Source organism: Thermobia domestica, chromosome 18 (assembly GCF_964235325.1).
Source record: "Thermobia domestica chromosome 18, izTheDome1.hap1.1, whole genome shotgun sequence".
Lineage (NCBI taxonomy): Eukaryota > Metazoa > Arthropoda > Insecta > Zygentoma > Lepismatidae > Thermobia > Thermobia domestica.
In genome coordinates, this window is record NC_137471.1 from 50,217,026 (window position 1) to 50,242,987 (window position 25,962).

A 25,962-nucleotide genomic window follows, 5' to 3' on the forward strand; every position below is an offset into this window, starting at 1 on the left:
ACGTAAATTTTTAACAGAAGTTGGGCGATATGATGCTAGTTCTTCGCTTTGAAATTATATTAAATGTTCGTGTTTTCTTCGTGGCTGCAGAATTTCATTGTTGCTGCAGAAATTTAGTAAACATTAAATATTATCGCGGATAATTCTATTTTCAGTGAACATACGTAGGATTTTTTTTTTTCGTTCTTAATAAAGCTACCAGGTATTACATAGTTTTGTGTGTGTGTGGTGAAAGTCTTGAGTTCGAGTGAGATTGTCGTGCGGTGATCGGAATGGGAAATGTTTGTAGTCATTATAGATTTTAAAGTGTTATGATGAAATGTGTAAATAGGCTGGGCGTAGATAGAGGAAACAGGGTGTTTGTAGAATATAGCGTCGTGGCAAATGAATATTAATGTGAATATGAATATAAAGTATATGAATATTGTAGTAAATGAATATAGAATATAGGACACCCATATAGTTAAATATATAGTAGCCCAGTGAATACTTCGCCGCATGTTGATATATAGATATTGAATAGATACGTGTAGCTACAAACATCTCAGGTTCTGACCCCTGCGCCATAATATCACGCGGACAGGAGGGCGATATATAGTCGGACTATGGTAATACTTTGTAGTTTTATGTGTTATAATATTAATCAACCATAGTAATACCATCTGATAGAATAGGTAGCATCATATAACCGCTGACTAGACATATTGAATAATAAATTATGAAAGGACAATAGTAGTTATACAACAGGGCTGTAGTGAATTATATTTTCTGGTCAGTTTTAAAATAGAATATCCTTCTCCGTGAGATTTTTTTTTTCCTTCACTTTACCCACTCGGGCTAGCTTACAATGTTCATGGAGGCGACAGCTCTGACAGGGTTACAGAATCAAAACAATTAAATATTGAAATTTATTATTCGCGTACCCGGATGTCGACCCCTAGTCCCTTTAAGTATTTTCATTTCTTTTCTTAGTTTAATTAGACGAGGGAAATTAGCGACATCCCAGACTGTGGCGTGTCTGCGCAGGGTAGCTATCGGTGATGTTTTGGTAATTAAAATCACCGATCCAAAATTCAGTTTATTTATTTTTTTTTATTTTCGGCAAATCATTAGTTAGGGATATCTTAGCTAATACTTTTACTCTAGTTTCATTACTGTCCTAGAACCTTCTTAGTTCTTCTGACGGGTCGAATATTTTTTTTTGTCTTACTTAGAGATTTCAAAATTAGGGACGCAGTTACCTGGTCCCTTTCCCCCTCTCCTTTTATCCTGCTGGTCTGGGCCGGATACGGGGATCGGATTTCAATCTTACAAGCAAATTCTTGTGGGATTGGGATCTGATGGACACAGAACTTGCATCCTTGGCAGCAGGGACTCCCTCTTAGTTTACGTATTTAAGTAAACCACCCTTTTCCGGCATATGAGAATATTTTTGGCTATGAGTTGTTATATATTTAAATTCGATCACTCTTCTGTGTAGTGAGTAGTACTTTAATCTTTCTCCTTTCGTTGGCGCCGCTTTCTCTCTCTTGTCTCGTTCTTCCTTCTTACTTCGAGATTTTTTTTTTAATTTTCAACCTTCCCCCCCCTCCCCAATTTTGAACTTGTCGCTTACAATTTATTTAACGTACAACTCTGATCTGAAATTACCGGCTGAGACATTGCAAGACACAATTCATGGATAGAGTAGATAGTGATTGGGTCCTCCATCACATTTTGACCTATCGCCGAAATGAACAAAGACTTCGTAGTTGACGACATTTCGATTACGTTCTGTCACCGTCGTCCTCTTAAGTTATTTTTTAATCCATTGGTCACTTTCCTTCCGTTTTGGTTTTTGTTTACCTTGTAGTTGACCTGGGCCCAGAAATTGTATTTTAGGTTATCTAGTTATATCTTTAGAAATGCCCTGTGTTACGTGCCTGCCTTCCAAAGTTTTTTTTTTTCCCTTCATGATTTAAACACGAATTGATTATATAAGAGTGAAAAATTTATAGATGCGCGGTGTCAAGTAAAAATCAATTTTCTTTTTCATATGTAATGTCGGAAGTCATTTGTTTTCTTATACTTGCAACCTTTTCAAAAATTATTGTTGGGGTGATTAATTTAAATGTGTGCGCATTTATAATAAATATATATATATAGAGAGAGAGAAATGAATACGTCGAAATGTATATGTAAGTAGTATGTGAATATGATTTTAAAGTAAAAGTATGATATTAAATGTATTATGAATATATGTAAGAGCGCTCGTGTCTGTCCCCCTAAACGTGTATTGGTTGCTATAGTTACCAGTGAGTTCTTCGACGAATGTAAGAATGTAGATTTTGTTAAGAATACCGCCGTGCACTTAAGTAATTTTCCTTTTATTTTGAATAAATGTAAATGACAACTTCTATAATTATGTAATGGCATGTATTGAAAAGTAACGGCAGGTCTAAACGTAATCCACATAATAATGAATATTATCCCTGAACTACCAATCTAAAACCATTGGGGAAAGTGTACCTTGAATCCTTCTCACCTGCATATGTATCCTGTGACTTGACCAGTTTTTTTTTTTATCCTCAATTTGAACCCTTATACTCTGTACACCTGTGGAAGATTGTTTTTTTTTTTTTAATCCGAACCATGTATACATATATCCAAAAGTGATCTAAAGGAAAGGTCTCATGACGTGTCCCAGTGTTGAACAAATAGGTAACTTGAAAGTACTCAGTTAATAAATTCGTGAATGGACTGTCTAAGAGGAGAAACATCCTCTGGCGAAAGTGATTTTCAAAATTTCTAAATGGGTATAAACATCGCAGTGTGCGAGTGCAGATATAAACTGCGAAGAGTTACAAACTAAATATAGTCGATGAATGGTTTTTTGTAAACCAATAGTATATATATATATATACATATATAGATATATATATATATATATAAACGACAACTAAGTTAAATGGAGCGAAATGTTTTGGACACTACGACTAGTGCGTGATTTGTGATTTGAACGCTCAAAATTATTAATATTTTATTGATCAATGTGAGGTAGAGACTCATATAAGTTCTAATACAGCTAAAAGTTTTTTTTTTCACTTTTCTTTCCTCTTTGTCCAACTTTTTTTTTAAGTGAAATAAGTGTCTTTTTGCGTATGTCGCAAATTATAATTTCGCTTTAGCATGCCTAAGATATGATACATGTAATTATATTTTTTTTTTTCATTTGTTAATATGATTGAATATATAATAATTTACTAAAATATAACACTTCGTATTCTATTGATATATAACCAAGAACTTGTGCTTTTAATATTTTCTTCATAATTATTTGTTTGTCTTTTCTTTTCACTATGGATGTAATAAATTATTTGTATCTTTGTAGTTAGTTGGTTTCCTTTAACCATATATACACTGTCCTGAGTGAGTGAGCGTGTGAATGCATGATAGATTTAATATAAGTAATTTTAGTGATATCATTTGTTGTATTAACATCTATAATATATGTGTCATGTTTTAATATATGTGTTAAGGTAAATAACCTAGGTCATGAAGGACCGCTACTAATGGTTTAAATCGGCTCTAAGAGTGAAACGGAAATAGCAGGATGAGCCTAAATACGACATCTTTCTTCCAGGAAGTTGAAATTCTTATTGATATGATACATAAATTTATATTGAGTTTATAAGTTTGATTTTTTTTTTTTTTCCTCTTGGCTAATTCATATGTGTGGTCGATCCTAGAGAACAGAGTTCAGATGCTGGATGGTTATCAATCACCGGTTAGAATAACAGTACAAAGAATGATTTCACTTTTCTCATTTCCAGGTCTAGGTCTGGGCAACCCCACGATCGTGGTGCCTGGAGCTAGGTCTGGGTGGTATGAGGGAACATGTGTCTATTCCGAAGCATTCCAAAATTGATAAGTCGTTAATAACATTTAGAATGATTCATCTTCCAACGACTTTCCCGACCTTTTACTATATTTCCGGAATTATCCAGTAATCTGTTTCTTATTAAAATACCCTACTTCTTTTCTCTCTTCTTTTCCTACCTCCTTCTTTTACCCTTCTACTTTCTTTTCTTTCTTTTCTATTTCTAAATGAAAGAAAACGGAGTCATGATTGAGAGTAGTCGCTATTGGCACGGTCAATAAGTTGTTTAGATGAGTTTTCTTCGGGAGTCCGATATGGAATAATCAACATTAACAAGAAAGTTTATTGGAATTTACTTTATTAGAAAATAATCCGGATTTCAATCAGTAGGTGATGTTTCGTAATCGTCCTCGTTAAAGAGAATTAATTTTAGCGACTTCTCTCTCCATTGCACTTTATTATTATTATTATTATTATTATTATTATTTTTGTTTTCTTTCAATATTGGCGACCGTTGACATCGGACAGTTACCATGGAAACAATTGTTTTCCCTGGTAACGAATCTGAAATTATTTATTAAACACTGTTTAGGATCGAGCACATATTGACTTGGCCACAAAAGGTGCATAATTAAAAAGTTACAGTGAGATTAAATAATTATAGTCATTGGCTGTTCTGCTATCTTTGTCTCTCTCTGTAGAAAGGGGGAAATGAAGGAATTTGCTAAAGTGACTTCTAAAATTTGAAAATGCTGGAAGTTGACCCAAGGAGGGAATTAGATAGGAGTCCCTTAATTTATGAATAGTATCTGATTAATAAGTATTGTTAGTTTATAAGGATATACTTGCATGTGTTTATATTGTGTCTTTTTATATGGAAACTATGGCAACTAATAGGGAAGTAGTATCACACGAGAACGCGGAAGTCTCATGTACACAATGTACTTTAGAAAGTAGTGAGAAAAGAGCTCGCGTCTCTCGTAGGTTAGTGAGGTGTCACGAGTGTGGGCTGAAATGGATACATTTCAGTTGTATTAATTTAGAGGATACTGCTGAAAATGCAGAAAAGGTTCGGGCTGGTGAAATAGTTAAATACTGCAAAGAATGTGAGGGGAAGCTCCACCAGTCGCGTGAACCCATGAGTTTATCCTCTGAGAGAGAAAAGGAACATCCCGATTCGGACGGTGAGCGAGGGTATAGTACCCCGAAGAACCGAGGCCAAATATCTCCAGTGGAGATATCTGACCTCGATGATGATGATGAAAAAGATGGGGATCCAATTGGTGATAAACCCAAAGAAAAGCAAAGGAAGACTGTGTCATCTAATAATGACGCTCTCTTCCTTTCATTGCAACAAATGCTACAGAAAATAGATCGGGATAATCAACAGATGAGACGTGAAATAAATGAAAAAATAGATAAAAATAGCCTGGAGATGAGACGTGAAATAAATGAAAAAATAGATAAAAATAGCCTGGAAATGAGACGCGAAATGAATGAAAATAGCCGGGAGATGAGACGCGAAATAAATGAGAAAATAGACACCTCGAACCGAGAAACCGAATCTCGATTCGAGGTACTAACCCAGAAAATCGACAACATATGTTCGGACTTTGCTTCCTCAATAACTACGTTGAGAGAGCAAATGTCTACTGAAATTGACTTGGTCAGATGCGAGGCTCAGCAATCTCTAAAGCAACTTCAGCAGGAGACTGAGGGTAAATTCGATCATGTAAATTCCGAATTTAAACAAGTAGATACCAAATTGCATAAGATTAACCATAAACTAGAAACTCAGCAGGCCGAAATTGATAATTTAAGGTCAACTTTGTCAGATTTATCATTGGAAACCAAACTGGAAGTAACTGACCAAAAAATTTCGAAAATTCAGAACGAAATAGTAAAGATTCAAAAAGAAATAACGAAACCTAGTCGCGAAAAATCAGAGGTAACCTATCCTTTCCCCGGTAGCGATTCCTCAGAAATATTACCTGCTATAACAACTACCTGTAGCGCAGGAAAAGAAAATTTAATGTCAGTTGATGCACGGGATATTGCGACGCACTACCCCATGCACCAGTCAGAACCAAAGTCGTGGTTCAATTCCAATAGTGTGCCGAATCAGTCGAGTGTTGTGACGACTACGGTCACTAGCGTGAGTGCTCCCTCCTTACATGGAGGTATACAATCACATAGCGTGTTGCCGGGAAGAGGAGATGGGTACCATTCTGAGTCGTTGTTCACGGGTGCGATTGGTCCGGGGATGGAGCCCAACATATTCAATACGACCAACAAAATCCCTTTCACTTACATGGGTAATTATAACACCGCTACTACGTCGTCGGTGGTAAATCCGGTGACGACTCCGATTGTGCAGGATAATATGTTAATTCCCAGTAACTATTCCCCTGCTTACGTTAGTATGGTTTCCAAGGTTTCGCTGAGGGACATCGAACATTTTCCCACTTTCGATGGGAACATTGCGAACTGGTTACCTTGTGTTTTCCTGTTACCTAAAAGGTGAAAGTATCGGAACTCACAATTTCCAGAATCTTAAGCTTTTCAACTGTACTGAGGACAAAAAACGGGAACTTCTATCTCAATACCCAAAGTGAATGTTACACTGTCTCATTTGAGTGCATGAGAGTATGAGTGGGTAGTTAGTTTATTAGTATTAATACATGTTAATTCTATTCAACAAAATTTTGTTAATCAAACAAAATTTTTTTTAACGACGCCGGGGAACTGTAATGTGCCATTACAGTCTAATGAGATTATGTTTTTAATAGGAGGGTGCCCGAAATTTTTTGCACCGACTGTATCTGACGTTTAACAAAAAATTTCTGGCTGTTCATATAATTCGTAATATTGTTCGTTATTCTATTTCAAATTAACACGAAAAACTGTAAAAAATTCATTACGGATTATAGTTTTGGGAATCAATATCTTTATTTATATTTTAAATTAGTTATAAGTCTTGTATATGGATGTGTAAATGGATTATTACAATTCTTACGGTGTCAGTGCTATCTGAAAATATAGATCCACTATTGGACGGAACTTTCCAGATCAAATAACCAATCTAAAATTCGACAGAATTTTCAGGACCACCCTTCACCTCTCTTTTAGATACCTAGGTCCCTCTAAAATCTAGTTTAATCCAGATTTTACCAAATTTTATTCGTTTCAAAGCCCCACCGCCAAAATGCTTAGTTTTGATTGGCTGATAAACCCACGCTATGATATTAGGGCGCAATTATTTCCATTCCTTGCAAGAATTTCGTTGACGACAGCAGATTCGGATCTTCTAGCTCAGGAAGTCGAAAATTAACTAGAAAAGCTGCATTAAGAAGGTAACACTAATATAATAATTGAATAAAGACCGACCAGGAAGCACAGGAGCTCAAATTTGGAAAATTTTTAACAGTTAAAACAGGATAAAATCTTAGTGAAATATAGCCAGAACCACAGGACGCCATGTCAGATGTAAATATTTAGTGTGGACAGGTTTGACATTTAAGTGCGGTTAATTTGGTGTGATAAAATCTTCATTTGCTTTGACTCAGGAAATTCAATTCAGTGATTATCCTTTTCACCCCTCCCAATATCATTTACAGTCAAGACCTGTCCGTGTAGTAATTTATTAATATAGATAGTGATTTTTTTTTTACTAACTCACATGGCGGTATTTTGCATTTTGCAATCTTGGTAACATTATAATGATGGCTTAAGTTAACTCTCAGGGCTCCTATCAGACTCCCAAATTGGGAGTACGGCTTCCAGCGGGATGAGTTGAACATGTAGTTTGTTTCCGGGTTTCTGCCCCTTCAGGGCAGGGGTCCTATTGTTAGCTAATACTTCGATATGTCCCCTCGGGGGCATTGACTAAACAGTTAAGAATGTGATTCAGTGAATATAAGGGCCAGTTGGCCCTGTTCATTTCTTTCCTTTCGTTACCTTTCGTAGAGCCGATTTAACATAGTAAAATATGAAGGTTTTCTGTGTATATTTATTAGTATAACATGTATTAATGTAGTGTGTAGTATGGACGTGGCATGTATGTGTTTGTAATGTAGTATCATTAGCAATTGTAGTTAAGTGATGTAAGAGTGTGTGAAATTATGGAATAGGGACAGTGTAGTATTTACTATGTGATAAATTTTTTATTCCGTCATTAAGTGAACTCACACAATATTCAAAAGTGAACGTAATATAGTATAATAATTCCGTGTACAAGGTCACATTCAGTTGTTCAAGGGTTGATTACATCGTCGCTAGCCTCTAGTGTCGAAAGTCAGTACTAACCGTCATTCTTCTGTCGAGGTACTTAGTGATTTAGTTTTCATGAAATTGACCTTTCTTTCCGAAATAAAACCTAGAAGGTATAATTCACAGCCCATATGAATGTACAGTTAGGTCAAGTGACCCAAAATTAATATATTCTGAAAATTTCAACATTCTGCCTAGTCTAGAAATCGAAATATTTAAATAAATAAACAATACGTAAATTTTTAACAGAAGTTGGGCGATATGATGCTAGTTCTTCGCTTTGAAATTATATTAAATGTTCGTGTTTTCTTCGTGGCTGCAGAATTTCATTGTTGCTGCAGAAATTTAGTAAACATTAAATATTATCGCGGATAATTCTATTTTCAGTGAACATACGTAGGATTTTTTTTTTTTCGTTCTTAATAAAGCTACCAGGTATTACATAGTTTTGTGTGTGTGTGGTGAAAGTCTTGAGTTCGAGTGAGATTGTCGTGCGGTGATCGGAATGGGAAATGTTTGTAGTCATTATAGATTTTAAAGTGTTATGATGAAATGTGTAAATAGGCTGGGCGTAGATAGAGGAAACAGGGTGTTTGTAGAATATAGCGTCGTGGCAAATGAATATTAATGTGAATATGAATATAAAGTATATGAATATTGTAGTAAATGAATATAGAATATAGGACACCCATATAGTTAAATATATAGTAGCCCAGTGAATACTTCGCCGCATGTTGATATATAGATATTGAATAGATACGTGTAGCTACAAACATCTCAGGTTCTGACCCCTGCGCCATAATATCACGCGGACAGGAGGGCGATATATAGTCGGACTATGGTAATACTTTGTAGTTTTATGTGTTATAATATTAATCAACCATAGTAATACCATCTGATAGAATAGGTAGCATCATATAACCGCTGACTAGACATATTGAATAATAAATTATGAAAGGACAATAGTAGTTATACAACAGGGCTGTAGTGAATTATATTTTCTGGTCAGTTTTAAAATAGAATATCCTTCTCCGTGAGATTTTTTTTTTTCCTTCACTTTACCCACTCGGGCTAGCTTACAATGTTCATGGAGGCGACAGCTCTGACAGGGTTACAGAATCAAAACAATTAAATATTGAAATTTATTATTCGCGTACCCGGATGTCGACCCCTAGTCCCTTTAAGTATTTTCATTTCTTTTCTTAGTTTAATTAGACGAGGGAAATTAGCGACATCCCAGACTGTGGCGTGTCTGCGCAGGGTAGCTATCGGTGATGTTTTGGTAATTAAAATCACCGATCCAAAATTCAGTTTATTTATTTTTTTTTATTTTCGGCAAATCATTAGTTAGGGATATCTTAGCTAATACTTTTACTCTAGTTTCATTACTGTCCTAGAACCTTCTTAGTTCTTCTGACGGGTCGAATATTTTTTTTTGTCTTACTTAGAGATTTCAAAATTAGGGACGCAGTTACCTGGTCCCTTTCCCCCTCTCCTTTTATCCTGCTGGTCTGGGCCGGATACGGGGATCGGATTTCAATCTTACAAGCAAATTCTTGTGGGATTGGGATCTGATGGACACAGAACTTGCATCCTTGGCAGCAGGGACTCCCTCTTAGTTTACGTATTTAAGTAAACCACCCTTTTCCGGCATATGAGAATATTTTTGGCTATGAGTTGTTATATATTTAAATTCGATCACTCTTCTGTGTAGTGAGTAGTACTTTAATCTTTCTCCTTTCGTTGGCGCCGCTTTCTCTCTCTTGTCTCGTTCTTCCTTCTTACTTCGAGATTTTTTTTTTTAATTTTCAACCTCCCCCCCCCTCCCCAATTTTGAACTTGTCGCTTACAATTTATTTAACGTACAACTCTGATCTGAAATTACCGGCTGAGACATTGCAAGACACAATTCATGGATAGAGTAGATAGTGATTGGGTCCTCCATCACATTTTGACCTATCGCCGAAATGAACAAAGACTTCGTAGTTGACGACATTTCGATTACGTTCTGTCACCGTCGTCCTCTTAAGTTATTTTTTAATCCATTGGTCACTTTCCTTCCGTTTTGGTTTTTGTTTACCTTGTAGTTGACCTGGGCCCAGAAATTGTATTTTAGGTTATCTAGTTATATCTTTAGAAATGCCCTGTGTTACGTGCCTGCCTTCCAAAGTTTTTTTTTCCCTTCATGATTTAAACACGAATTGATTATATAAGAGTGAAAAATTTATAGATGCGCGGTGTCAAGTAAAAATCAATTTTCTTTTTCATATGTAATGTCGGAAGTCATTTGTTTTCTTATACTTGCAACCTTTTCAAAAATTATTGTTGGGGTGATTAATTTAAATGTGTGCGCATTTATAATAAATATATATATATATAGAGAGAGAAATGAATACGTCGAAATGTATATGTAAGTAGTATGTGAATATGATTTTAAAGTAAAAGTATGATATTAAATGTATTATGAATATATGTAAGAGCGCTCGTGTCTGTCCCCCTAAACGTGTATTGGTTGCTATAGTTACCAGTGAGTTCTTCGACGAATGTAAGAATGTAGATTTTGTTAAGAATACCGCCGTGCACTTAAGTAATTTTCCTTTTATTTTGAATAAATGTAAATGACAACTTCTATAATTATGTAATGGCATGTATTGAAAAGTAACGGCAGGTCTAAACGTAATCCACATAATAATGAATATTATCCCTGAACTACCAATCTAAAACCATTGGGGAAAGTGTACCTTGAATCCTTCTCACCTGCATATGTATCCTGTGACTTGACCAGTTTTTTTTTTTTTATCCTCAATTTGAACCCTTATATTCTGTACACCTGTGGAAGATTGTTTTTTTTTTTTAAATCCGAACCATGTATACATATATCCAAAAGTGATCTAAAGGAAAGGTCTCATGACGTGTCCCAGTGTTGAACAAATAGGTAACTTGAAAGTACTCAGTTAATAAATTCGTGAATGGACTGTCTAAGAGGAGAAACATCCTCTGGCGAAAGTGATTTTCAAAATTTCTAAATGGGTATAAACATCGCAGTGTGCGAGTGCAGATATAAACTGCGAAGAGTTACAAACTAAATATAGTCGATGAATGGTTTTTTGTAAACCAATAGTATATATATATATATACATATATAGATATATATATATATATATAAACGACAACTAAGTTAAATGGAGCGAAATGTTTTGGACACTACGACTAGTGCGTGATTTGTGATTTGAACGCTCAAAATTATTAATATTTTATTGATCAATGTGAGGTAGAGACTCATATAAGTTCTAATACAGCTAAAAGTTTTTTTTTCACTTTTCTTTCCTCTTTGTCCAACTTTTTTTTTAAGTGAAATAAGTGTCTTTTTGCGTATGTCGCAAATTATAATTTCGCTTTAGCATGCCTAAGATATGATACATGTAATTATATATTTTTTTTTTCATTTGTTAATATGATTGAATATATAATAATTTACTAAAATATAACACTTCGTATTCTATTGATATATAACCAAGAACTTGTGCTTTTAATATTTTCTTCATAATTATTTGTTTGTCTTTTCTTTTCACTATGGATGTAATAAATTATTTGTATCTTTGTAGTTAGTTGGTTTCCTTTAACCATATATACACTGTCCTGAGTGAGTGAGCGTGTGAATGCATGATAGATTTAATATAAGTAATTTTAGTGATATCATTTGTTGTATTAACATCTATAATATATGTGTCATGTTTTAATATATGTGTTAAGGTAAATAACCTAGGTCATGAAGGACCGCTACTAATGGTTTAAATCGGCTCTAAGAGTGAAACGGAAATAGCAGGATGAGCCTAAATACGACATCTTTCTTCCAGGAAGTTGAAATTCTTATTGATATGATACATAAATTTATATTGAGTTTATAAGTTTGATTTTTTTTTTCCTCTTGGCTAATTCATATGTGTGGTCGATCCTAGAGAACAGAGTTCAGATGCTGGATGGTTATCAATCACCGGTTAGAATAACAGTACAAAGAATGATTTCACTTTTCTCATTTCCAGGTCTAGGTCTGGGCAACCCCACGATCGTGGTGCCTGGAGCTAGGTCTGGGTGGTATGAGGGAACATGTGTCTATTCCGAAGCATTCCAAAATTGATAAGTCGTTAATAACATTTAGAATGATTCATCTTCCAACGACTTTCCCGACCTTTTACTATATTTCCGGAATTATCCAGTAATCTGTTTCTTATTAAAATACCCTACTTCTTTTCTCTCTTCTTTTCCTACCTCCTTCTTTTACCCTTCTACTTTCTTTTCTTTCTTTTCTATTTCTAAATGAAAGAAAACGGAGTCATGATTGAGAGTAGTCGCTATTGGCACGGTCAATAAGTTGTTTAGATGAGTTTTCTTCGGGAGTCCGATATGGAATAATCAACATTAACAAGAAAGTTTATTGGAATTTACTTTATTAGAAAATAATCCGGATTTCAATCAGTAGGTGATGTTTCGTAATCGTCCTCGTTAAAGAGAATTAATTTTAGCGACTTCTCTCTCCATTGCACTTTATTATTATTATTTTTGTTTTCTTTCATAAGTGGTATGACAAATTTAACAACGGGATGCATTTGTAAAGAAAAATCGCCCGGTAGGCCGTCCACTTCTGAGGCAGATGTCGAAAGGGTTCGAACCAGTTTTCAACGCAGCCCACAAAAGTCAACAAGGAGAGTTAGCAAAGAGCTTCAAATGCCTCAAGCAACTGTTTGGCGTGTAGTGCGTAAATATTTAAAGATTTATCCGTATCGAGTGCATTTGTTACAACACTTAACACCTAATGATCACACGTGTCGCAAGACTTTTTGTGAGTCGTTTCAAGAGTTGTGCAGTGTTGATGATGATTTTTTGGGCAGACTTTGTTTCAGTGATGAGGCTACATTCCATGTGACAGGAAGAGTGAATAAACAAAATGTTCGCATTTGGGGAACTGAGAAGCCTCACCAAATCTGTGAAATTGTGCGTGATTCACCGAAGACGAATGTGTTTTGTGCAATTTCATCTTCAAAAGTTTATGGTCCGTACTTCTTTGACGAAGGAACTATGACTGGACAAACATTTCTACAAATGCTTACTACGTGGCTTATGCCACAGCTCGAACATAACAGTGCAAACTTCATCTATCAATTGGATGGAGCTCCATGTCACTTTCATCACAATGTCAGAAATTTCCTCAACAGACTGCCACACCGCTGGATTGGGCGGTCAGGTAAAAATGATCATCAGCTTCTATGTTCGCCACCAAGATCACCGGACTTAACCCCCTGCGATTTTTTTCTGTGGGGACATCTAAAAGACATTGTCTACAAACCTCTTCTACCCCAAGATGTGAATGAACTGAAAGAGCGCATCACTGCTGCAGTGCAAACTGTTGATGCAAACATGTTGAAACGGGTCTGGGCGGAATTGGAATACCGAATAGATGTATGCAGGGTAACAAAGGAGGCCACATACAACATTTGTGATGTACTATTTTCATTTTTTTTATCACAAAAACTTGGAGTTTTAGCATTTATTGTAAGTGTTGAAGCTATTTGGATGATTAATAAAAAAGTTATAAGGAGTTGTAATCGTTCACATCATTTTGAATCACGCTGTGTATATATATATAATATAGTGGGTATGTTCACGCATAACTTCGACAAAGATGCACCAATTTCGTTGATCTACTTTTTGTTTGAAAGTTTATGCTTACCATGAAACTCTTCAACGGTTGATACTGTTAATACCGTGTGTATGTTCACGTATAATTGTATAATGATTAGATCGATTTGTATATACGTATATATGTGTGTAAACGAGTCGAATTAAGAACTTTTTTTTTTTTTTAAGTCTTAGGAATATGATTGAAAACAAACTTCGTTGATTGATTTCGACAACTTATGGTGTCTTGGTTCACCAAGTTAAGTCACTCATAAAGATCGAATCACTTTATAAACACATTTTACACTTTTGGTGCAAGAATTCAAAATTGGAATGGAATTTCTTGTTAAGCTAGTTGTTCATGTAGAATTTTTTTTTTTTCTTTTACGTCGATTTCTTTATGAAAGAATTGATAATTTAATAATTCTTCTGTATATTAACAATGTGAGAGTACTGTAGATACAAATATGAGGATCTTTTTATGCCGTGCTTCTTTTCTTCATAAACTTATACTGCATTTTAAACTATCCTGGAAAACTTAAATAGTTAGCGATATAATAAGTTGTTGAGTATGTAAACATTAGAATACTGACATTTAACATTAACACGTTGTATGTGTCCGCTGAACTACTACAAACATTTTTTTTATCCTAATTGTTTTGTTTTGTTTGTTGCAAGGTCAAGCTGTAAAAAAAACACGGTTTTTAATGTATATTGAAAAATTGTGAAATCGTCAATTTTTTCACAAGAAATTCTCTGATAATTTTTTTGTACATAAACAACCAGTTTAACAAGAAATCTCATTCCAGCTTTGAACCCTTGCAACCAGGACTTGATCACAATTCCCCAAATCTATCTTTCTTCCCTCAGATTTCCCATTGTGGCCACCAAATGTATTTTTCTCCCTCAAATTTACCATTCTCGTTTGATTGAACCGTTTTCAGTGAAAAATTGTTCCTCCAAATATTATGAGTGCAACCTGCGCCCTAAAACTCACCGTGGCCACCCATACTTGCATTAATTTGTGAAAATACTACCACAGTAAAGTAACACACTGGACAGAAAATTAGATTTCTATAGTATATTGTAGCTAATATTTAAGTACAGCGAGTGACAACAGTAGTTCGTTTTGAAGCGCCCTCTAAAAGTCTATGCGTGAGGTGCACATTAACTTGAAACTGCCCCATCGTTACCTATTACCAATTGCATGACCCGTGTAGGAGGTTTTGGAAATTTTCAAGCCTACCCATGAAGGGAGCAGTAGAGAGTTTATGGATGGTTTTACTTTTCAACAGTCCCCTGACAAGTCAACACATTTGCCCTTCGATGTTGAAGTGCGTTAATGCCGCTGGTAAAGAATGATTTATCGAAGGTGTGTAAAATTTCGTCTACGGCATGCATGACGTCATCATCGGTTTGAAAATGAGTACCTTCTAACTTCTTTTTGAGCTTTGTAAAGAGGTGAAAGTCAGGTGCCAAATTAGGCGAATAAGGTGGGTGGGAGACTGTAGCCGCAATCGTGAATTGCTGTCATTAGGATAACTGACTTGTGGCTAGGGGCATTGTCTCGATGGAGAAGCACATCTGCTGTCAGTTTCCCACGACGCTTCTGCCGAATATTATCACGCAGCTGTCGTAGAAGACCTGCATAGTACTCCCCACTTACTGTTCGCCCCTTTGAAAGATACTCCACCATCACTACCCCTTCCGAATCCTAGAAAACTGTTATCGTCCCTTTTCCAGCTGAGAGCACTGACTGTGCCTTCGGAAGGGGGGTGAGGGATGTTTTCACTGCTTGAAACTTCGTTTGGACTCCGATTGGTGATGGTGGCCTTAGGTCTCATCTGCTGTTATAAATCAAGTACTAAAGGCACCTAGATTTATCCGGAAAAGCTGAAGATTGTCCCTTGAAATGCTGCGTCTAGTGGGTTTTTGATCAAGTGTCAAAAGTTTGGCACCATCTCGCGGAAACTTGCTCATTTCCATATGTTGGGTGATAATTCGGTCAACGCTTGCAGTAGATAAGTCCAATGTCTCACCAATCTGCCTGATAGTCATTCGCCGATCATTCATGAGGATTTCATTCACTTTGTCAATGTTCTCCTAAGTTACGCTTACATGGGCCTTCGATCAAATGTTATCTTCAATGGAGGTTCTCCTCCTTTTAAATTCGGCTACTCAATTCTTCTCTGTGGCATGTGACGGGGCACTATTACCTAAAGTAGCAGCCGTGTCGGCTTGGAACTTCTGCCCCTTTAAACCTTTCTTACGAGGATATTCAGAAAAATAAACACACTGCTGAACAAGACTGCACTTATTTAATATAAAAACACATTTACAAGTGACGTTTCAATCTTCTAGCCAAGATCCTCCTAATAACCAGCAGTCAGGCTCATCACGTTCTCCATCTCTGTTCTCCCTATAAGCGTCATTAACCTCACTGACTGTCCTTTTATATTAATCCTTTGGATTCTCAAACTCCTGGGTATTATTTTCTTCTCCATACACTTCTGAAGAGAAAAAAAAAAAAAAAAAAAACTTGCTGCTTCATCCCCTTCTTCTGTTCTTTCACTTCTCAACAGCCCTTTTCAGCTTCGGGCCCATTTCAAACTGACACACAATCAGAGTCATACGTCTTGCAAATGAAATCAGAAAAATAAACACACTGCTGAACAAGACTGCGCTTATTTAATATAAGAACACATTTACAAGTGACGTTTCGATCTTCTAGCTAAGATCCTCCTAGATCCTTATGTTGCATAACTATGAATTTGACAAATGTGAACAGGTTATAAGAGATAGTGTAGGAGTAGTGCAGCTGAACGGAGGAGTGTGTAGTGATCGGTAGGCGGATCGAGCAACCGTGCAAACATTAAGTTCATGTGCAAATCGGGAAACCTGTTTCAGAGAATTTGATAGCCTTAAAGACAGTTTTAGCACTATGGAACTTTTGGCTCTTCTCAAAGCTAAAAATGGCCTCAAAGGTACCATTTTCTCCACTGTCAAAGAGATCAAAGCCATCGCGACGACTGAACTAAGGAAGATACCAAAAGAAAACTGTCACTTGTGTTTCCAGCAATGACAGAAACGGTGGAGCATGTTCCAGAGGTGCCTACTGTGAAAGTGATTCAATCAAATGTGTACTTTTATTGTGGTAATAAAAAGTTAAAACAAAATTCCGGGAAAATTTTAACTGCCCCTCGTATATATGTATACTGGATGTATGTATTTGTTGTTTCATTTCCTCACAAAAGCGACACACATACCTTGTAATAAGATTGTTTATGCTGATAAATTATAAGTTAAACTAAGAAAAAATGCCATACGTGTGTGTGTGTTTAAACTAAATACTGTAATGTATTGATACTTATTTATTTATTTATTTATTTATTTATTTATTTATTTTTTATAAATTCTATTACAGAAACTTATTTCCCAAACCAGTAAGAGATGAATTGGCTACAGAGATGTATAAAATTGCAGAATTAGAACCAACAATTCGACCCTATCAGCTAAGTGTGGAAGAATTTGGACGCCTGTGCCATGCGTATAATTTGCTTTGCCAAAAGAATCCTTCACTCTATCGGTACGAATTCAGGAGTCGATTGTCGGGTGATCTCTTTGAAGACGAAGAACTTGATGATAATGATGAAGAAGAAAACAGTGCTTTAAACGATAGCAAGATTCATGAAAGAAACTTGTGAGTATAAGACAAAGAGTTGGAAAGCTACTTAGAAAAGACTGTAGATTTGTATTTCAAATCTACACAATATTGATTTAAGCTTATACGTGCTGAAAAGTTACGTTGTAGAAATTTTAATATACATAGATTGTTATGAGCTGTTTTCTGCTTGTGTATATTTAGTCAAATAAATGTAAATACACTTACGTGTATGAAATTTATTTAAGAAACTCACGGAATAACTGGATTTCTTCATAATTCGTTTTTAGTATAGATTAAGCTATATTGTATTTTAGAGGAATCTAGATCGTAACTGAAAAAGTGCGATTGGGTCACGTATCAAAGTTTGTCCAATATGCTACTCAATCCTTCTACATATTTTCATTCTTGAGGGCAGGGTTCAAGTTCACTCTCAATGGAGGTCTCAATCACTAATCTCAATGAGACTTTCGCTACTCTAACTCTCGCTGCTATCGACGAAGAGACTCACGATAGCACGGTCTCCAGTTCATTAACTTATGCTAAATACATCACAGGCTGTCTATCGGTCGTCATGAAAGTCATATAAAAGTCACGAAATCAGAAAACGGTTATGAAAGTCAAGAAAAAGTCACAAAATTTAGCTTTTGGGTCACTATTTTTTTTTTTTTTTTTTTAATCTATACAAATATAAGTATATATTGGAAAATTTTATACTATAAAACGTCAAAATTCACCACCAAAAATGCTTTATGGTCGGCTTTAGGCACTACCAAATCGCAAAGAAAGCAGGCTTCTATCGTATGCATGAAAATTCGGCCCAATTCGCACCCAAATACGTTTTAAGAATGTTACTAAATTTTATGGTTTGGGAAAGAAAAGGTCACGAAATTTCATTTTGGAATTTTAGTAGAATTTCACTCTGCTTCAGCTGTTTAAGTTTCTAACGTCATTACAATTATCGAGGGATGATTAAAAAAAAAGTTACAAAGCCTTATATGGCTTTTGTGTGAAACATAGTTGGTAGATCACCACACCTGATGATAGAGGGCACTCAACAATAGTCCTCGTTGTTCAACTGCTTACCACAACATCAGATAAAGTTTTCTATACCATTTGCATAGAAATCCGCGTCAAGTTTTCGTAACCATCGTGAGGCTGCAGTTTTGAAATAATCACATGCCAGATAATGGCGGCCAGCAATTTGTTTTCTTTAGAACAGGGAAAAAGTGAAAGTTACTGGAGCTAGGTCAGGGCTGTAGATGCTCTAGTCCCAAGCGTAACGTCAGTGATTGAAGTATTGGATCTACCGCTGTGTCCAGAGTTGTCATTGACAATATTGGTCTATCTTTCTTTAAAAGCATTACATCACTTCCCTGCATGTTGCTTTGAAATTTAGCCCTCCCCATATACTTCTACAATATGCGTAGGAATGTCAGCAGGTGTAGTGTTTTTGGCCCACAGGAACCGCACCAATGACCTCACTTCTACCCTTGACCAATTTTCTAGACGTGTCATCACTTTTAATGTCCACTTCTCGGGTATACATGATCAGAATCCGAAAACTTCAAACCTGTACCAAGAGAGACATGTTATTAATCTACAAATAAATTTTCTTTAAGTTACAGTGAATAACATAAGTTTTATGCTGTGTAAGTTTTTTGTATCTTCCCAATCATGTGCAACAAGCGGCCCTCGGCCCACTGAACCCTTTCATCCTGCCCCTACCTGGCCCGTTATTTAAAATGTATTTCTCACGTAGTCTCTTAAACTGAATTGAAAAATTTTCAATTCTCGACCGCGCAATTTGAGATTTCTCTCTCCCAGCTTGATAACGATGAGGAAACAACACAGAAGCTAACATTTCCTTTCACCTCTACTCAGCTTTGTACTTCCAATCTCGTCATAAGTAAGTAAATGTTTTCTGCTTTTCTTTAGTAAATAAATATTTTGATTATTATTGTAACTGTTCCTGTGATATTAGTGTACGATGACCGAGTGTCTCCATCGAGTATGGCTATTAAATTCTTGTGAAAATGTTATATATTGTCTAGTACGGTCCTCGATGCCAGTAAGTCCTCTGTGATTGGGCCACATCCTGTTACACTTGTCTGATTTATACAATGGTAAATTATGATTATTCATACCTACCGGTGATAATATTGAATTACTTACTCCTAGGTAACGTTACTAACTTTGATATGCAAAACCTTTTCATAATTTGCACGTTATTACTCACTTGTTGCCTGAAACTTCGTTTATCTCCATGATGTTCTCTTGCTACTATTTCGTACAAATAGAAGAGATACTTGCCTTTATTCTTATTAACGTTATTAACGATATATATATATATATATATATATATATATATATATATATTCAATACTTACTGTTTTGTGAATTTGTTCGGCTTTTACCACAAAGCCGAACATTGCAGTATCTGTGGATTTGGATCCTTGAAAACTATGTTGAAGGAAGTGTGATAATTTTGTGGGAAATCGGATAACTATTTAATAGTGATAGTGTAACATATTCAAAAATTTTAGAAAATACAGAAAAGATAGATATTGGTTAATAATTTTTAGTATCAGTATTAACCAGACAGAAAATGCATGTGGTTTACAGGCGCCTGTGAAACATGCATAGACAGGCATATTTTTACAGGCGCCTGTACACCTTGTCTCAAAAAGGTTGAGCGCATTCTTTATTGGTGTTTTGAGACAAAAATTTTCAAAGTCCAACTTCGGGTATCTTCGGGAAATAGTAAACCAGGTTCGAACCTCCAAGCCAGCCTTTGTAATCGGGAGAAAGTTTGCAGATGTGTTTTTCTTCTTTTAAATATAATAAGACTTGTTATCAAGTGTTGAAAAAAGCAACATTGATTGAAATACTTAATGACACAATATTTCGAAACTTTGTATTAATGTCACCACATGCTTGTTTGTCATTTAGCTCTCCATACGTAATGGAACATTTAGATATGTAAACGAATCTTTCCATATGTAAAAGAATGCTCAAAGTTAAGGCATAGAACATAATTATCGCCTAAGTACTAGAATAATAGTCAAAGTAGAACAAAAACAGCATTTCTAGTGGGTATGAATGTCATAATTTTCTTGAGAACCGTTATACATCGCTAAAACTACGTTAGCAGAAGTCCTTGTGTTAGCTCACTGGTAAGCTGTTGGATTTCAAATTATAAGGTTGTGAGTTCGAATCCCTTCTGGGTCAATGCTCTTTTAAATTTATATTTTCCGCAATGCATGAAAAATTATATAAAATAATGACATTAAATACATCAGTTGTATATATATATAACATAATCATTGCAGAATGTAGTAATTATTATGTTTAAAATATAACATCTGAAATAGGTAGGTGTCCACAGTAGGTCTCTATTATATATATGAGAATGTTAAATACAAGTTAAGAAGCTCGTTCACTAGCAATAAATAAATCATGTAGTGTGTTTATTTGCAGCTATTTGTCATATAGAGGGTAATTTCCAACATTCATAATACAGCATGTCATTTATGTTCTTGAAAACTTATTCGATGCATAAACCGAAGGTTTAAACAGAGAATCCAAAGTCGCAACGCTCGCAAGAAATTCATGAACCCCAAAGGTCACGTGAGCAGACTGGAATTGTCCTTATGAAGCACGCCACAGCAGAAAGTCTTTACATAGATTTTCAATTCAATTCCTGATATATGCTTTTGCAATATGGAAGTGGTGATGCCTTTAGTCGCTCTCTCTCGCTCGCTCGCTCACTCTCTATTTATAAAGAATATAAAAGTGGATGTATGTGTGTGTTTCAACATAATTCTGATATATCTAGCGCAATTATAACTATATTTCTTACAGTCTGGAAAAGAGTACTGTCGGGATACATATAAAAAATGCTAGAAACTGGTCGATATTAGTATCGAATCCATAGCTTCGTGGTCGCTTAGGTGAATAGTTCTACTTTCAATTCAAGTCCAATTAAGTTCCCATTAGCACCAAGGGTGGTTACGTAGCGACATAAAAATATCGAAATCAACCGATATTAGAATCGAATCGTAAATTTTCAGCGCCGCTAACAGTGCCGCATTTCCCATTAGTCCACATTAGTCCACATTTCACATTAGTCCCATTGCCTAGAGGGCAATATATTTGCAGAGTGCAAAGTTTAAAACTTGAATAATATTTTAATTTTTTCCGTATGAAAAAGTTAAAAATCAAGAGCAAATATACTATTTTATGAACAATCCTCTTTTACTGTTCTAATATGTACAATAATAGCGTAAGAAATCTAAAAATAATTCAGAACACGTTTCACATTTGTTATTTTTTGTTACGTAGTTCTAGCTGTAGCATGTAGTGAGTGGTATTTAAATGTAATAAATTCACTAATTAAGAATATTCGAATTAAGTTTTATTTTTAAGTTAGGGATGAAGGGGCGGAGAAATATGTAGTTATTGGGGCGCCAAGAGCAAAAGTGCGTAGAGGCGCCGAGCTTTTAAATGCAACACTGGTCGCTAAATTAATTGGTAGAAATTTTAATGTCATTTAAGACCAAATTTAGTCCTAACGGTGGCAGTATCCGTTTGCTCTCCTAGGAGAAATGAAAGGGGCTGACATCAAAATTATATATATATATATATATATATATATATATATATATATATATATATATATATATATATATATATATATATATATATATATATATATATATATATATATATATATAAGACCGACATTAGTGTCGAATCCATAATTTTCGAGGTGAATTAGATAAAGAGTGTCACTCCAGGTGCTTAATGATATAGAAAATTAATTTTTCTTTCTTTTTTTACGTTGGTCTACTTTTCCTTGATTTGAGACTTTCAAATTTCATCCTATTTTCTACTGAAATGTGTCTGTAAGGCAACAAAGAAATAATTATATATGATAAATTTAAATTCATTTTAATTCGGAAGTTGAGAAACACTTTGCCATTATATATCGTAAAGGTCAGATCCACCAGCATAGTAACAGAGAGGTGCTTGAGCCATTGACGGTAGAAATTCAAACTCCGGTAAGTGATAATTTCACAGTCTTGTTTTATTACAAGTGTAGCCTCTTTAGTCAACGGAGAAGAGGACGTGGATCATGGGTCAGAGTTGATGTCGATGGGTCGGAGTTGGTCGCAATGGTTCAGAGTGGTTCATAGTTGGTGGTGGGTCAGAGTAGATCACGATGGATGATGGGTCAGAGTGGGCCAATGGGTCATTTGGGTGGTGGGTGATACTGGATCATGGTGGGTCGTGAATCAAATTTTCATTGACCCACACCATCTCTGGTTAAAATTCTTCTAAAGATACGAGGCACCGAAGATGCATGTCGGCTATTATGCTCAAATTTTGCACATAGATAGTACCCCACCAGAAAGCAATAAATCTGAAACGGTTCACGGTATCACGTCCTAGAACTCGAGATGTAGGGGTTTGTCTGATTGGCTAAATTAAGACGTCAATGATTTATCCATCAACAAGCAAGCTTTTTATGATCGTTTCCGTAGGGAAATCAGAAGAACACGTGCCTAGTAATCGTAATATTGATAGTTCGCGTCCACCCCGGGGTATTTGTTTTGTGTTTTTTTGACTCACCTAAATATAAACAAATCACACATATAGGCATTTTAACATATTTTGGGAGAGTAATTTTGTGGTTCGTTGTCGTTTCATCGCGTCTCTGCCGCTGGTAGTAAAGTTTTCAAAATGGAACTGGGGCCACCGCGGATTGTCGCTGCGGAGCCACCAATTTTTGGCGAGAGGTCAATAGTTGACCATCTGTAGTCCACCGACGCTTACAGCTTAGGGTAATGAACGATGTCTTTGCCTTGTAGACGTCATGACTACCGACGTCGGCAGTCAACTAGCTTTTAGTATTCCTTTACTAACCATCTATCGTTCATGTTTATACACGGTGTTCTAATAATAATAATAATAATAATAATAATAATAATAATAATAATAATTATTATTATTATTATTATTATTATTATTTGTAGTAATAGTAGTATAATTGATAATAGAATCATTATATTGTCTATGTATTGTCTAGGTAGGACTACACACAGGATTTGGCTCGTCTTGGTTTGACTCGACTCTGATCCGAGTCGAGTTAGAGGATATTTTTCGCGCCGAGTCCTAGAATAGACCTCAAAGATGTCTGTTTCGAGTCGAGTCGAGTTTCAAAGAAAAGTCGCTCGTGCCCATCCCTACTAATGAGAGCTTAATCGGAGTTAAGCGAAATCGAAAGTCACACTATTTATCTAAGCGACCCCGAAAACTATGAATTCGACACTAATACCGATCATTTTCTAGCAATCTTTTATATGTATCCCCCTCCCATTCATCAAGGTAACCCGACAGCACTCTTTTTCAGACTATAAGAAATTTGGTTAAAATTACTCTAGGCCAGTGGTTCTCAATCTAATTCCTATCACGATTCCCTTTTATCACATCCTCTTGCCAGTGACCCTTTTATAATTTGTGTTTTATAATAAGCTTGTGTGGGATTTTTAACATACCTATTTCTATAATAGTATAATCCATTTCTTTTTTATAGTGAACAGTGCCGTGGCATGGAAAATCAGCGCTCGGGGCGAGAGTATACGACGATGTCTCCGTACATATGAGTGAGGTCGACAGACTAGCTGCGAAGCGCCACCATGGTTGGCACGAAGCTCAATAAAATTTTCAAAAGTAAACTCTGCCTTTTCTTGATTTTGAGCACATTTTATTACGTTTTTCCTTCTATTTTATACATGTGCACATGCACTTTCCTATAGGGATGCCGCGAGACGCGAGAAGTCTCGTCTCTTCTCGCATTTGCGATACGAGACACGAGACGAGAGTGAAAATTGTATGTGAGACGCGAGACGAGACTAAACCATGCGAGACGAGACGCTAGACGAGACTCGGTTAAGTCTCGCACGAGAAGTCTCGCGAGACTTCTCACAGTCTCGCAACATTTATGAATTACATTTAATTGTATATTTAGTAATTTTACATTTATTGAGTTTTCTAAGTTGAGCGTTAATGCCTTCAGGAACAAAAAAGTGATTGGGGCAATAGACATTTTATGAGATTTATTATTAATCAAGGTTAATTTTCAGAAATAAAGCCTTCTTTAGTTTCTAAAAAAGAAAAGCTTTGTAAATTGGAAATTTATCACAGCATTGATTTAGGACTTTATTTTGCGACACAAACATATACACGCGGGCGCGCACGAATACATGAACTTCTATTTTTGGTCTGAAAAGCGAATAAGACTCCCTATTGCTGCGAAATACGATATTTCTGTTGTTTCTGTCTTTTTCACATTACTACTAGCGATTAATGTTGGGGGATGGCGGGGAAATCCCCTCTCGTCAAAGTTTATCCCCGGCCCGGCTCGCAGAAATAACATGATATTTTTACATGGAATAAGTATTTTCTTTCTATATATTTATCAAAAACATCCCCCTGTAGTTCGGAAGTGTAATTCAAATACTGGTTTGGCAGGATGTCCCTATAGGTTTCGTGGGAGATGGTAGGAATGGCCCTATATCTGTCAGTAATTTTATTTTCTAGATCTGGCAGTATAAGTTGAAAGCGAAAGTTGATAAAATGCGATAATCCAACATTGCTACAAGCCCGAACGAACCAAAAGAATTGGGTCGTATTGTGTTGTGAGGAGTTCTTTTGTTGTGTACAAGCGCTTTTGGTGGTATAAAAACATCTTTATACTGGAAAATCACCCTTCAAGGAAACAACCAAAACGTGTAAATGTTGATAGTGGCGACGATATTTTAGAAGAGGCAAATATTGCTGGAGACCTCTAAGCTGGAAAACAATGTTGGATCCAGCAACAATTTATGCTGGTTTTGCTGTAAATTATGCTATTAACTTGACGAAAATTAATGGTCCAGCGATCAAATTCCAGCACAACTTTTCTTTTAATTTGGAGCGGAGGGGACACAAGTTCGGATACCATATTGAACTCTACGTTCCGTTTCCTTAGGATGTTATGAACATTCATCCCATGGAAAGCAATGGCAAACCACCATTCACCTTGCCAAGGGACTTTTAGGTCAAATACCTGCAGAATATCACATCATCATTCATTAACAGCCATAGAATAACACATTGCAAAATTTTGACCTAGAATATATGCGAGACCATGCAAGAAAGTCTCGCGCGAGACGCGAGACGAGACTTCACATTTGCGAGACGAGACCTTACGCGAGACGAGACCAACGCTTGAGGTTGCGAGACGAGACGAGACTTTTCCATTTCTCGTCTCGTCTTGTCTCGCGTGCATCCCTACTTTCCTAACATGAGTAACACACTTCCTACGAAATTTGTGCCCCCTTTTTTCGGCGCCCGGCATTGACAGTGGATACAGTAACTGTACTATCTATATTCCCAACGACGAAGGTGCTGGTTCAAGATGGATGTTAAACTCCTTCTTTGAAGAGACCAT

General features: G+C 35.9%; 1 protein-coding gene across 1 annotated transcript in view; it reads left to right on the forward strand.

The window, feature by feature from the left end:
* mtTFB1 (mitochondrial transcription factor B1) overlaps nt 1-24,174 on the forward strand; it is a 59,285-nt gene extending 35,111 nt beyond the window's left edge. Inside the window, exons 5-6 of the mRNA XM_081746214.1 lie at nt 17,229-17,504; nt 24,064-24,174. Coding sequence (XP_081602340.1) covers nt 17,229-17,504; nt 24,064-24,133 — 346 coding nt within the window. The 3' untranslated portion in view covers nt 24,134-24,174. The remainder of the gene's footprint in view (nt 1-17,228; nt 17,505-24,063) is intronic.
* Nucleotides 24,175-25,962: the final 1,788 nt, after the last annotated feature.